Consider the following 13,843-nt stretch of genomic DNA (forward strand, 5'->3'; position numbering starts at 1 on the left):
TTGAGATAATTGAAAAGAGCTGGTAAAACATCTCTTCACATTACAACTTGGAGTTTTGAGAAGATATCAAATAAGATTGCAGTTCCAGGAGTAAATATATATATATATATTTCTCTAAGGTACTGTTGAATGTTGATGTAAATGACTTATCGTTTTGCATCTCATAAACGACTCTCCACAGTTGTTATTCCCATAAGTTAGATGGTTAAATATAGGTAATAAAGATATGAGGAAGGTTAAGTGCTCTTATTATATAATCTTTTATTATTTATTTTACATGAATAGTTCAAAATGCAACAAAAAATAAATAAACAAACAAAACAAAATGGATGAATTAATTGCTCAGACGCGTGTCTTGCACCGAGCATAGGATTAATTCGACTTTAAAACCAACGCACCCTCGTTCGATTGGAAAATTGGCCGGGCAAATCTTGTAGAAGAAGAACGAAAACACCAAGAGGCAAAAGCAGACTCAATGGCGCCAAAGCCAATCAAAAACCGAACTCCCCCTCCGGACCCACATGGGATGTTCGCAGGACTTGTCGTTTTCTTGGTCGAAAACGCTGTTCAGGCTCGCCGATTACAGGTTTCATTTTCACCATCTTGTAATTTTGTCACATCCCCACCTGCTTGAAGTTTGTTTTGTATATGAATGTCATTTTACTCTTCATATTTTCGGGCACGCTAAAGATTTGGAAGCAGAAGCTGGTGCAAATGGGGGCTGAAATAGAAGAGCGCTTGTCCAAAAGGGTCACTCATGTTTTTGCTATGAACTCAGAGGCCCTTCTCAAACAAGTGGGCACTGAACGCTTGGCACGCTTTAAGGGAGTGAGTTTCCCGTTTTATCTCTCCCTCTATTACGCCTTACTCATTTTGCATCATGATTTACAACTTTCGTGTTGCATCGTTTGAATGAATCACGGTCTTGCCATCTTGGTTACAAGTTTGACATGTAACCTTCTGTGAATTTTGTGAGCTACAAGTTAGTGAAATTAAGTTTTTTTTTTTTTTAATAATTTTTTTAAGTTTTGTCCTTGAATGTCAGATTTGTTTAGTTGAAGTTGGTGAATTGTAGTTGGATGTATTATATACTGTGTCTTGCCTTTAATGTTAATTGGTTGCATAAGGCTTATATTAGCAATTTAGCGGCTAATTTTGGGGTGCTGAATGCTTGATACTCATAGCAGCTGGCAAGGATTGTAATTAAAGGGGTGTGCTTGACCTCCATGCCTTCTTATGTTGATTATTGACCGACCCGAATTCTCGGAGGGTCTTCACTGTCTAGGATGCTATTTTTAGGCTCTACTTATTTCGATGTAAAATATTTTACGTGGGAAAATGTTTCGGTAAAAAATGATTTCAGCTGAAAATATTTTTCAGCGCTTGGCTCGTATGGAAAATACGACGGCAAAGGCAATGGCAGTGGCAAATAATGAACTACAAAAGAGAGTGCGTGCAAGAAGGAGGTCAGGTATTATGGGTTGAGAAGGAAAAGCTCAAACTCGGAAAATAGTTTATGAAAAAAAAAAAAAAAGGAAACTATTTTACGCAGCTTAAAATGAGGTTTTCCTGGTCAACCGAAAATGTTTACGGTTTGACCGAGATTTTTGGTCGCACAAAATACCGGAAAATAGGGAAAACATTTTTTCGGTCGAAACAAATGGAGCCTTAAAGCTACTCCTAGTGTGCTTCACTTAAGATCCTCAGATGCTGATTTTGATAAATCTAGATTACGGATATAAAGGACACACTGGGGCAAGAAAACCGAGTTAGATATAGACCTTATGTAGCTTTCGGTATTCAACTGTATGTGACTCCTCTAAGATCTAGTTTCAGATAATTGATTTTGACTTTTTTCTTGAGAAAGCTTGGTACACCTTTCACTCCATCAAATCTTCATGTCAGCTAGCAAAATTTCATCATTTTATCCTGTATAGTAACTTGTGATAGATTATATATATGCTTCTGTTTGTGTTAGATTGTATTTCTCATATATCATATTCATCGTTGAATTTCATATTTAAATATTTTTCATTTTCTTACTAGCCTGTTTAAAGCTGTGACGGTTTTACACTTGTTGCAGAGTGTTCTCATTTATCAATGGCTGGAGGACAGCTTGAGATTAGGAGAAAAGGTATCTGAGGATTTGTACAGTCTTAAAGTGGACCCAGAAGGAGGTAACAGACCAGACAAATCTTCAGTTCCTAAAAAATCCAACGGAAACACTTCTGGCTATGAAGAACCATTGAATAGCAAAAAGATCAAACCCTCTCCTGAAGATTCAGAAAAAACGAATGCAGAAGAAAGCAAAGAAGATGCAAAAATTAATGCTCTATATGACGAACCAAGTACCCCCGGAGGTTCTGATGAGTCACCCCATAGTATAAGCCCAAAAAATACCTGTCCAAACAGCCCTGATGCTTTGAATAAGGACGTAAGATTCAGTAGCCAATAATTCAGATAAATTCCTGAAACTTTCTGTTGAAAATTTGGTAGCTACAGCACGACAGCATGGATATTTTGGGAGTGGGGATGATAAATGATATGTTATTACTGGCATTTTTTTTTTTTTATAGAATTTATGCTTTATTTTTCCTTGCAGCTGAATATATTTACTATTTGTATACAGATTGGCGTGTTGCAGTCATCCTTGCTGTATAGTCCTCCTGATTTAAACAAGAATATAACCGAGATATTTGGAAGGCTTATTGACATATATCGAGGTGAAATACTATTCTGTATTATTGGTTGTCTTCTTCTTCTTTGCTCTCTTGGTGATCTGATGTCTTGTGGTTATTGCTTATGAAAGCATTGGGTGATGACCGAAGGTCATTTAGCTACCACAAGGCTATTCCAGTTATTGAGAAGTTGCCCTTCAAAATTGAAAGTGCAGACCAAGTCAAAGACCTACCCTCGATTGGAAAGTCATTGCAAGATCATGTAAGTGAACACTATCTGGATGTCCTGCATTAATTTCCTTGGTTGATTACTTGGCTTGTCTTTTAAAGTGGACCTTTTCATCTCAAGTTTCTCTTGGCATGAATTCTATACTAATGCTAAACACCTCTATTCCTAGAATAGTACGGCTGATTGGTTTCTTAGTTACTTCCTTTTCACCCTTTTAAGTGTGACTAATAGGGTAGTTTATTATTAATTATACTATTTTCCTCTTTGAATGTTGTATATATGATTATGATTCACCAGGAATGTGTTTGTTGAGTTATGCGTCTCATCATGATATTGTCACTTGCTTAGTTGACTCATGGTCTGCTATGTAAAACCTAGCTATAATTTGCGCTTCTCACATTGAAGACTAATGTGGTGAGGTATTAATTCTGATCTCGAAGCTCAAATCTTGCAATATCAGTTGTTGATCCTCACACATATCGCGAGCAGAATTTAGAGAAACATATGCTGTAAATGTATGCATTATTCTGGTGCAAGTATGGTGTCAACTTATTTCATCTAAGGTTTACAGAAGCAATTTGTAATTACTTGCAGATCCAGGAGATAGTGACAACTGGAAAGTTATCCAAGCTGGAGCACTTTGAAAGAGACGAAAAGGTGTTGCAAAGGTCCTCAGTAGAATTAAAATTTTACTATCATGTAGTGCTAAAGGCCGTTATTTTACAATCTTTTGTTCATCAAAAGAATGGGTTATTTACACAATTTTCTGATTGTTGAGTATCTTTTTTCTTGTTACCACCTTTTTGTGTAGGTTTTTCTTGGAATTCCTTTATTACATTTTCCTCTAATTTGGACTTGTTTTCTTGAATATAGCCTTTGGATGCCAATGGTTATGCTCTTAATAAATTTTCATGATGGTTTTAGATTCTGAGGCTTCTCTTTTGGCATTTTGTAGTTTTCATTGAAATGTTAGAATACTATTTTTTTTTTTTTTGATAAGTTTGAAGTCAAGTTTGACTTGTTAGAATACTATAAAGCTCGAAGGATGTGGATCTTTAAATTGTTCTTGCTTTTGAAGGTCTAAGTTTTGTTATGTCTTGATTATTTTATCTTGTTTTGATTTAAAATCTTATTAATTCAATTTTTTAATGTTTTAAATAAAATAAGTAACTATGAAAATTACTCGTGATAGAGACAGTAGACTCTGACTTGGAGTGGGTTTTTAATTGTTTATCCGCTAACATAGATTTGGTATATATATATATACACACACATGAGCTATTTGTTACAATGTTTCTTTCAACTGCATTACTATTTCCAGGTGCGAACAATCAACTTATTTGGAGAAGTTTGGGGGATTGGTCCAGCCACTGCACTGAAACTGTATGAGAAAGGATATCGTACACTAGATGATCTGAAGGATGAGGAGTCGTTAACGAATTCACAAAGAATTGGGTTGAAGTATTTTCATGATATCAAGCATAGAATTCCACGCCATGAGGTCTGATCTTCATGCTTGGAATTTTGCATTGCTAATCCAAAAATTCTTACCACCTTGGATATTTTTATGCTATTTCTGATTCAGGTCCAAGAGATGGAGGAGCTTCTTCAGAAAGTTGGGGAGGATATTTTGCCTGGGGTGAGCCCTATAACTTTTTCTTTGCAGCAAATCATTTCCAGCTGAAAATGCTTTTAGGGATAAGTGTAATTTTTTTTTCTCTTTGTCTATCTACCATTATAAATTTCTTTGGTTAATATGAGCCAACATTGTGGGATGAATTGATTATATGCTGAATTTAATTCAGGTTTATCATTGTTATTTGATCAGATGTGGATCTTGATATGATTCTTTGATAGCCAAACCTCAAGGCAAAAGCCTTGTTTATAATTCTAGCATTAATGATTCATTTTTGTATATGGTTTTATTCTAATATTTTGATGTCTGTCTTTAAGGTGATTATCATATGCGGAGGATCATTTAGACGTGGAAAAGCTTCCTGTGGGGATTTGGACATTATAATTACACATCCCGATGGAAAGAGGTTCAACATTCCTTCTTCTCTTCGTGTGTCATGTACCTGATATTTTTGTTTCATTTATAAGGTCTATTTGTCTTGATCCTAGAGGAGATCAGGTTGCTTTGGGCCAATATTTTGCTCCTCTCCTGAATTCAGCTTTTATCTTTCTGATACATTTTTCTTCCCCTGAGAGAATGAAATATAAATGAAATGGTAGAAGAAATTTCTCAATTTTTTTTTTTTAATTAAAAAAAAAAAAAAAAAAAAAAAAAAGATGGTAGAATAAATTTTATGGTCTATTGTAAGAGAAATCTGGTAAGGGAAGCAAAAGTGCTACCCTAGATCTAGGGTAGCACTTTTGGTTCCCTTGGGTTTCCCTTGGTTTAGGGAACACCAAGGGAGCCTGTTACACGAGGTTTTTTGAGAGTTTTTCCTTTAGGGAGGGGAATGGGATTTAGGGAGTCCGTTGCTAATACTCTAACAGTGTTATATTCTTTTATTACTTTAAGTGTCTTCCTGCTTTCTAACAGTCATGTGTGGTATTATTTCTGAAATGCTGTGTTAATTTGCTCTTTACTTACAGTCATTCAGGTTTTTTATCAAAATATGTAAAGCGTTTAAAGGATATGAAGTTCTTGAGAGAGGATTTGATTTTCAGTAGTCACAGTAAGGAGGTAATATTTTCTTTCTTTCTGCCTGATTTTTCCTTTACACGGCTTTCTTATTTCTTGTATGCTATTTAGTATATGAGGAGGATAGGTAATGTAATTTTAAGGGGTACCTAATTTTCAGATGCTTTCTTTTTATTATTTTTTTCACCTCATGTAGCATATTGTAATTTAAAAAATATATATTAACATTGAGAGTTATTAGTTTGTTTCCGCAAACTGGATTCTGCAATTACAGGAAAGGATATCCTTGTGATGGTCAGTACTTTTTGATGAGTCAAAAATTAAGTTTTTATTTTTATTTTTATTTTTTATTTTTATCTTGAATTCTTGCAAAAATTATGCGTCGCCACTATTAATCTTTAAGTTCTGTATCCTATGAATCATTTGAAACAATTTTCAAATGAGCTTTTTCATCATTCCAGGATCTTGTTAGCTTACTATATATTGTTGGAGCTGAAGTTTTTGGAATAATTGATTTTCCGACACTTTTCTGATTTAATTTTAAGTAGTTCCAGTCACGCTTGAAGTTTTGTTATGAAGAGGTCAGTCACTACTAAAATTATGTAAAGTTAGAAAGTCTAATAAATAGGATAAAAATTAGTTGTCATTTTTTTACTGTCCAGAAGTATCATTTCTCTTTGGTTGCAAAGAAGACTTAAAAGAAGAAAAGCGAAAGAACTTCAAATTCTCACCTGTCATTTGTAAACTAAAATTATAGAAAGGAAAAGGAAAAGGAAAAAAGAGACAAGAATCATTTTGCAGTAGACTTATTTGTATTTTAAGCTGTTTCCTTCCGCTTGTCTGTCATGCATGTATGCTTTTATGTTTCAGACGTGCAGTGGTATTCTCCTTTAGCTTCTTTGTGGAATATTGTGCACAGGGTACCGATTCTGGTGTTGACACATACTTCGGACTTTGCACGTATCCTGGACGTGAGTTGCGCCACCGCATTGATTTTAAGGTACTTGATGGTTTCCTAAATTTCAGACAAATTTACCAGAAGGAACATCTGCACTCATATTTGTATTGGTTATTTATTCATATTCCCACCAGGGGAATCATTGACCATTTGTGGAAGAGGATTCTCTGAATTTAGGGGTTTTAAGCCGCCAACAACATGAGGGGAAGAAGCATCCTTCAATCCTTTTTCCATTTCTTTAACACCCCTCCACAAGTTTGTGTTACTAGTGCTAAGAGAAAAAATAAAAAATAAAAAATTGTTTTCAGGTTAATTCTTGTAGTTTACTTCTTTTTACATGTTTAATTGGCCAATCCTATACAGGTTTTAATTGTTTTGTTTAGGACTGCAAAAATACACGTGATTGATTTCCTGATACTTTAATGTCTATATTCTGCTTCTGTAGGTTTTCCCAAGGGACATATATGCATTTGGACTAATAGCTTGGACAGGGAATGATGTTTTAAATAGGAGGTACGTTCTCCTTGCTAACTATTGAAGTCTATAGTTCAATAAATTTTCAAGCTCACGAAGTGTTTGCCTGTCATAGAAACAAAAGAAGTTGACAGAAAATCTCTCTGCGTCGGATTCTATAAGCTTAAAAAACATAGAATAAGGACAATGCATTTGTTACAAACATTTAGTATTGGAAGAAGTGCTGCACTGCTGTTGAATAACACATCTCCTCATGGAGATTTGCTGAACCAACATATCTTGGAAAGCACGAGCAACTAGCTTTATTCAAGAGTACTGACAATCTTTCCTTTGCTGCTAACGGAATGGTGCTGAGATTTCTAGAACCATTCCCTATAGCTTCTTTTATCTCGTGCCAATTGATGCGCTTTTAGTGTAGTACATATATTTGTGCATCACTTCTAAATGTCTTCATTACTGACTGATAAATGGAAATTTTATTTTCTTGAAGAAATTTAAAACTATCTTCTCTTACATTTGTGCAGGTTGAGATTGCTGGCAGAACCTAAAGGATTCCGGCTCGATGATACAGGGCTATTTCCAGCTACTTACAGTTCAGGCGGTAAACGGGTAATGACTTTGGTTTTTAGGTGTTTGCTCTAGACATCATTCTTGTTTTTCATGCATGGTTCATTTAGCCTTAGCATGCATGGTTCCATTGCAGGGCACAAGAGCTACCGCAAGTTTGAAATTTAACACAGAGAAAGAGGTGTTTGATTTCCTGGGATTTCCTTGGCTTGAACCACATGAAAGGAATCTGTGAGATGTAGATACTTTTGTATGAGCTTGCTGTACATAGGAGGAGCTCCCAAACTTCACATTTTTGTTGCCTCAGAGAGAGAGAGAGAGTTGTAGCATGTTTTCCCTGTAATACACATCATATAATGGACTGGCATGCTAAAGTTATGTAATGCAAACAAAGGGTGCAAATACATAGATTGATGTATCTTAAAGTTGAGCTTGGGCTTTGATTCCCAATTCCTAGTGTACTATTCTACACAGCACACTAAAACCATCAGGTAAATAAACATTAAACATGCTTATTTTGAGAAGATATAAACTTTTTTTTTTTTATGTTAATTATATTAAAAACATAATAATAAAGAGAAGCGGTCACATAATTACCTTTGTTCTCTTGGGGTGACTGTACAGCCACTTCTATTCTATTAAGGTAGTTGTGGCCAGTGGCCACTCCTTTTTCATTGGGGGTGACGGGTAAATCGAGTAGCCCTATGGCTGCCTCTATTTTTTTCTTTCAAAAGTTTAGTTTTTTGTTTTTTAATTAACAAGTCAATCTCCCAAAAAAAAAAAAAAGCATTTGTTTTCTCAAAACATTTTCCTTAGAAGGTAGGAAGCTTTTTCTATAGTGTATGTCTTGTTTCTTATTTTTTTTTTAAAAAATTGTTTTTTATTTTGTACTTTTCTAGAAAGTGTTTTTTGTTTTTTAAGAGTATTTCATTTTCGCTTTGTAAATATTTTTCTGAAAAGTTGTATTTTTATTTTTATTTTTTTAAAAAAAAAAACCAAAAATATCACCTACCCGACGTCGTTTTAACCGCTTTTATAGCCGGCGACGGACTTCTTGTTGAAAAATGCTAAAATTTAGCATGTTGAAACGAAATATTTAGAAATAAACCAAATCGATAGACAAAGAGTGAAAATAATATTTAAACCTACTCTTTAAAAACCCTCTTTCCGGGGTTTAAGCGACAGAGTGGGTGAGGAGTTGGATAAGGGAGAAAAAGAGATGGCTTTGAGAGCAGGCGTAGCTCCTTCAACGACAACATTTCACTCACCCTCACCTTTCTTTCCTTCTTCGTCTTCTTCTTCTTCTTATGTTGTAGGTTTATGCTCAGCACCATTTTCGTGCAATCGTCCAAGTGATATTACATTCAAATGCTCTTATTCCTATCCTTCGTTAAGCAAAAAAGCACAAAGCATACCACTTTCACTCTCCTCTTTCACCAAGCAGATTTGCAGAGCAGCCGAATACAAATTCCCCGACCCAATTCCTGAATTCGCTGATGCCGTAAGTCTCTCTTCGTTTTGCGTGTATAAACATTGTGTTTAATTACTATTTATTCAGCCGAAGTATCAATCTGAGAGTCTTCGTTATAAAAAATTAAAATTGGATTCAGGAGACGTTAAAATTTAGGACCCATCTCCACGAGAAGCTTGTTAAGAAAGATGTATGTGGAGATTCAGTTGGAGAAGTCGTGGAAATCTGCGCTGGGGTACTCTCTCTTCTATTTTCTACAAATTATTTGTATAATTACTTTACGCTTGTTATGCTTTGTGCGTGTGAGTGTGTGTGTAAAGAGAGGATTTTTGTGTTGCTCGATTCTTTGTCATGAAATATTAGGCTTCTCAATGCCCTTCACTTAGATTTTACTTTCTGCTTCCCCGTCATTGGCTTTAATACTATGTATGTTGTACAAGGGAATCATTATCTCGAGGTCCTTTGAAAGCCCTAAAAGTAGTTGGTAAGAAGTTTTAGGGAAAAGTACTTTGTTATTTAAGGGTTTCTTTGGTATTTGTTTTTGCTCAAAAAATTTCTTTGGTAGAAAATGATTCATATTGCTTGCTTTTACCTCATTGGGTTTAAGGTTTTGTTGAGTTAATGACAAAAAAATTCCTGGTTTGAGATACAATACCACCTTGTGTAGGACTTGCACTTTGTGTCAGAGGCCCGGTGGCTAGCAAGATATCTTAGGAAAAAGTACTTGGATTTCACGAGCAAGCCACTGTAGACTGCTTTTAGAAACACCCCACTATAGTTTGAGGAAACTTGTAGTCTTCCTGCTCTCTGCCTCAGATTGATTGGGTTATCTTGGCTGAGCTTAGAATTTAGGACCAACAACATTGTGGTACTTCATGTGTCGCAGTAACTCTCTGAATATGTTGCTCTTGTTGTCAAACAATGAAAAAAATGAAGATGAGAAGAAGGCGGGAAGAGAAGGTTTGTGGGGGAAGCAAGAAACAAACCATCTGACTATGTCTAGATTAGCCCTGCAAACAGTTAAGGCATATACAATTTACGAACACTCCTAAAGTAGACAGATAATCATGTTATAAAACACACACAGAAGAAGAGGAAAAAGGAAAAACTAGTCACAGGATGTAGTAATGAGATGCACTCAATCAGTTGTATCAGCCTCTAATTTTTGGCCTATTTCTGTTGTCTACGGTATTTTGGTCGTCTATTAACTAATATCTGAGCTGATGCACTTGTTTAGTTGATTTGTGTAAGTTCAGTATAACTGTACAAGTATACCGGTACTAAACTATGTTGCCTGTGATGATGCATTTTAACAGATATTCAGCGAGTTCTTACACACCCATTACGGTGGTCCTGGAACTCTCTTGGTCTTACCATTCATTGACATGGCTGATACCGTAAATGAACGAGGATTGCCTGGAGGTCCTCAGGCTGCACGTGCAGCAGTGAAATGGGCCCAAAATTGTGTTGACAAGGATTGGAAAGAGTGGACTGGCGATAGCTATTAAGCTAAATTTTTAGATTGCTTGTATTGTCGATGTGGGTACTGTAAGAGCTGTCTCTCAATTTTGATATGTAGTATTATGTCTGTCTAGGAATGGAGAAATGACGAGTGAAATTTGAGCAGGTTTTGCTCCATTACTGGTCGTTGGGGAAAACTAATGTATTTTTATATCAACGTACAGAAGCTGTTCAATGTCGGTGGAAATGATTTTATGTATGATCTCATCATTTTCTGATTCTCAATAAGACTGCAATCCTTTAGTCTAAAACATTTTCCACCCTACGATCAAGTATCGAGACCATGTTGATTCACAATACTGCAAACTGCTCGTGTTCAGTGAGTGCAATCAATATAGAGGACCATACAAAAATATATGAGCATTCCCTTATATCAATATTTGATCAAAACTGAAGTGTTGAATTACGTTGCATAATATGTGATACCTGTAATACCAGTAATGAAACTCCTAGTTATGACAAAAAAGGCTTTGCCAAGCTACACCCCGCATTTACAACATTAGATATCTATATCCCCTTTAGAATATTAACCAATTCATCCACAAACAAAATGGGGCTCATGGCATTTAAGAAGCTAATCACAAATCTGATTTACTCCGACCCATCATTTCTTCCCTATCAATGAAACGTTCAAGCAGCTCTTTCTCTTGCAAAACTAAGCAATCTTCACCCTTCCCGAACCAGTCATACCGTCGCTTGGCAACATGATCGTAGACAGCATCCCTCAGTGGAGTTGGAACTACCAAGAGTGTGCTTAAAGCAGAATAAGGCATCGGCAAGTAGGACAAAACTCTCAAGGCAGCTGCAGAATTACATCAACCAAATTCGATTTGCATAATCATGTTAAAAAGTACAGTAGGAAAGGCAGGCTGGACAAAGAAAATCGATAGTAATTCACACTATTCACATTCATGTACTTGTAAAGCACAACTATCTGTATAAATATTCATAAGTTTGCTCTCTTGATAGATGCTCCCAAGTTTGTGTTACACATGCTGAAACCACAAAATTCTCCAAAATAATCAAATCTTGAATCTGACACTCTATAACAGAAGAAATTGATTTTGGATCTTATACAAAATAAAGTTTCCTGTGACAATTTATAATGGGATCAGTTGGAATGACAAAAGAGGAAATTTTCCAAGAATCTAATGGCCATGAATACCCAGGAATATAACTGTTTTCATCAACTGAACCTTCAAAGATAAATTGCAAGTAGGGAACAACAACACTTCCTTTGCTCTCTCATCATTTGTCCAAAAGATTCTACAAGAAGCAAAAGGACTAAAAATAGGGGGCTTTGTTGGGCCAGGCTGAAGCAAAACATAAGTGAGCAGACACAAGTTCTTGGTAAAAGACATCCCCGACAAGAATCACGCATAATCTACACAGGCGAACAGACACAGTGCAAGAGATTGAATAACACCATGGTCTTGCGAGTTAAATCCAAGCCAATTTTTCAAAGGGTCTTTGAACTCATGTACATTATAGAAACGCCAATTCGGTGCCCAGCACAGAGCCTTCCATAACATATAAAAGGATCTTATAAGTGATCACCAGCAGCCAATGAAAAGCAATTTGATTTTAAATCCAGAAATTGGGTTTATTGATAAAGACCACTAATAGTTTGCCACGTTGACCTTAAAGCCTCATTTATATATGGTCTCTATCATTTTCACAGTAAAGGGACAGAAAAGGAAGAAAGTAGGAGGAGCAATAGCGGTGAACAACAAGAAAGAGTTGACCTTAAAGTCTCTCTTGAACACAAACCATACGCATAAGAGCTGCAATGGGCATTCTTTTACCAGTTACGATTTAGAAACATTAACACATCCATTGCAACTAATATGCTTCAAGAACCAGCAGCTTTGCAGTAATTAGTAAGTATAGCCGAATCAAAATATAAGCCGTCAAAGAGAGCCCCTAATTTGTCTTTGTTTTTTCTTTTCCATTTGAAACTTAATCCACAAACAAACAAGTTTACCGAAAAAAACACTTTTAAACACAGCCTTTCATGAAAGAATTAAACACATACACGAACAAATAATGTAAAAGCGAATGGCGGTTCTAACCGGTTGAAGCTTGGTGATATAAGCCCGGGCCTTCGATGAACAAAAAGCGACGGAGAACATCCTCGCGATCCAAACCACACAGCCTCAAGTACGGCTCGGCAGTCTTCGACTGAAGGCAACAAAACTTGATCTTCCTATGCTTGTCTGCTTTGATCACCCACTTCACCCCTTTTAAACACAAAAATACAGTTCAATCTCAAAAGCTACACTCCAGGAATCCAATGCAATAACCGAAAAACAACAACTCGACATCAAATTTCAAAATGCATTTGAAAAAGAGAAACCCTAGGAAAGGAAAAAAAAAAATTGAAACAGAGTGTACACGTACCTCGGTGGCAGAGGTGGCAGACGCCGTCGTAGACGACGACACGTGGCTGAAGGATAGTGGGGATCGCCGGCTTGACGGCCAAGGAACCGGCCGCATCCGAGTACACCAGATTCTGCGCTTCATCTTCTTCTTCTTCGACGACATCGGCCACGTCAGCAGCGGCACCTGAAACGACGACGCCGGAAGGAGGCGGAGAGGGGGTTGACGAGGAGGTTGAAGAAAATAAGCGGTAAAACGAAGCTCTCCTTGTTACAGTTACGGCGGTTAAGTTTCGAACGCCTCTCGTCAACATTGCCGTCATATTCATCATTTTAGGTTCTCAGGCTCTGCTCTGCTTGCTTATTCAGGTCATTTTGATTCGGTACTGCAGATGCTAGGGCTGGAGCCTCAAAGAGCATTTCTTGATCTGCAAGTCTCCGAGGAACGTGAAAGGGTCCCATGGATGACAAGTGGCAATCTTTTTTTTTTCACGGCCTGGATGCTGGTTCAATCGGGCGTCAATGGTGAAATTGGATCTTAAATCTCGCCGTGTTCTAGACACTTCTTGAAGCCTCTTTCTATGTCCCGATTTTAGACAGGATAGGATAGGGAGTGAGAAGTGCGCGGCCCATTTTCAGACCCACCCAAAATGAAGAGGGAAGACAAATTAAAAAATAAAAAACACCGCTAGAGGAAGGGGTCGAACCTTCGACCTTGTGGTTAACAGCCACACGCTCTAACCAACTGAGCTACTCCAGCTCTTGTTCTGCAGATGCCGGTATTTTATACTTATAGTATTTTTATTGTAGAAACAATATATGAGCCTAGAACAACATATAGTCATTTGTTACGTATGTGATGAATTCCCCTCAAGATCCCAACAAATGGATACTCATCGCTTTTAAACCAAGTATAC

The 13,843-nt window shown here is 36.6% G+C and overlaps 3 protein-coding genes and 1 non-coding gene across 5 annotated transcripts; 2 read left to right on the forward strand and 2 right to left on the reverse strand.

The window, feature by feature from the left end:
* Window positions 1-382: 382 nt before the first annotated feature.
* Window positions 383-7,986, forward strand: POL{LAMBDA} (DNA polymerase lambda (POLL)). 2 transcript variants are annotated; one of them, XM_059592078.2, is made up of 14 exons: window positions 383-586; window positions 691-828; window positions 2,084-2,434; window positions 2,630-2,723; window positions 2,810-2,940; window positions 3,502-3,564; window positions 4,229-4,408; window positions 4,493-4,546; window positions 4,861-4,949; window positions 5,509-5,599; window positions 6,477-6,557; window positions 6,961-7,028; window positions 7,514-7,590; window positions 7,693-7,986. In XM_059592078.2, the coding sequence occupies exons 1-14, from the start codon at window positions 476-478 to the stop codon at window positions 7,722-7,724; spliced, it is 1,560 nt and encodes a 519-aa protein (XP_059448061.2). In that variant the 5' UTR covers window positions 383-475; the 3' UTR covers window positions 7,725-7,986. The 2 variants fall into 2 exon arrangements, with proteins under 2 accessions (XP_059448061.2, XP_059448060.2); XM_059592077.2 differs by having other exon boundaries at window positions 441-586; window positions 7,514-7,598.
* Window positions 7,987-8,716: 730 nt separating this feature from the next.
* Window positions 8,717-10,660, forward strand: PRIN2 (Serine/Threonine-kinase). The gene is made up of 3 exons (XM_059589357.2): window positions 8,717-9,057; window positions 9,167-9,262; window positions 10,344-10,660. The coding sequence occupies exons 1-3, from the start codon at window positions 8,776-8,778 to the stop codon at window positions 10,533-10,535; spliced, it is 570 nt and encodes a 189-aa protein (XP_059445340.2). The 5' UTR covers window positions 8,717-8,775; the 3' UTR covers window positions 10,536-10,660.
* Window positions 10,661-10,903: 243 nt separating this feature from the next.
* Window positions 10,904-13,545, reverse strand: LOC132177131 (Putative thiol-disulfide oxidoreductase DCC). The gene is made up of 3 exons (XM_059589356.2): window positions 12,949-13,545; window positions 12,621-12,788; window positions 10,904-11,350 (listed from the first exon to the last, which is right to left on the reverse strand). The coding sequence occupies exons 1-3, from the start codon at window positions 13,256-13,258 to the stop codon at window positions 11,127-11,129; spliced, it is 702 nt and encodes a 233-aa protein (XP_059445339.2). The 5' UTR covers window positions 13,259-13,545; the 3' UTR covers window positions 10,904-11,126.
* Window positions 13,546-13,612: 67 nt separating this feature from the next.
* On the reverse strand, window positions 13,613-13,686 carry TRNAN-GUU (transfer RNA asparagine (anticodon GUU)). Its single transcript has one exon. It is a non-coding gene; the product is annotated as a tRNA-Asn (tRNA).
* Between the last annotated feature and the right edge of the window lie 157 nt (window positions 13,687-13,843).

The sequence above is a fragment of the Corylus avellana genome, chromosome 4 (genome assembly GCF_965113065.1).
Source record: "Corylus avellana chromosome 4, dhCorAvel1.hap1.2, whole genome shotgun sequence".
Classification (NCBI taxonomy): Eukaryota; Viridiplantae; Streptophyta; class Magnoliopsida; order Fagales; family Betulaceae; genus Corylus; species Corylus avellana.

What these genes read in the sequence shown, in the direction of transcription:
- PRIN2 (XM_059589357.2), top strand. Translation starts at nt 8,776, where the DNA reads ATGGCTTTGAGAGCAGGCGTAGCTCCTTCAACGACAACATTTCACTCA. An exon ending in TTCCTGAATTCGCTGATGCC is followed by an intron (nt 9,058 to 9,166) that starts GTAAGTCTCTCT and finishes AATTGGATTCAG; the next exon opens with GAGACGTTAAAATTTAGGAC. An exon ending in TCGTGGAAATCTGCGCTGGG is followed by an intron (nt 9,263 to 10,343) that starts GTACTCTCTCTT and finishes GCATTTTAACAG; the next exon opens with ATATTCAGCGAGTTCTTACA.
- LOC132177131 (XM_059589356.2), bottom strand. Translation starts at nt 13,258, where the DNA reads ATGATGAATATGACGGCAATGTTGACGAGAGGCGTTCGAAACTTAACC. An exon ending in CTGCCACCTCTGCCACCGAG is followed by an intron (nt 12,789 to 12,948) that starts GTACGTGTACAC and finishes TGTGTTTAAAAG; the next exon opens with GGGTGAAGTGGGTGATCAAA. An exon ending in ATATCACCAAGCTTCAACCG is followed by an intron (nt 11,351 to 12,620) that starts GTTAGAACCGCC and finishes GTAATTCTGCAG; the next exon opens with CTGCCTTGAGAGTTTTGTCC.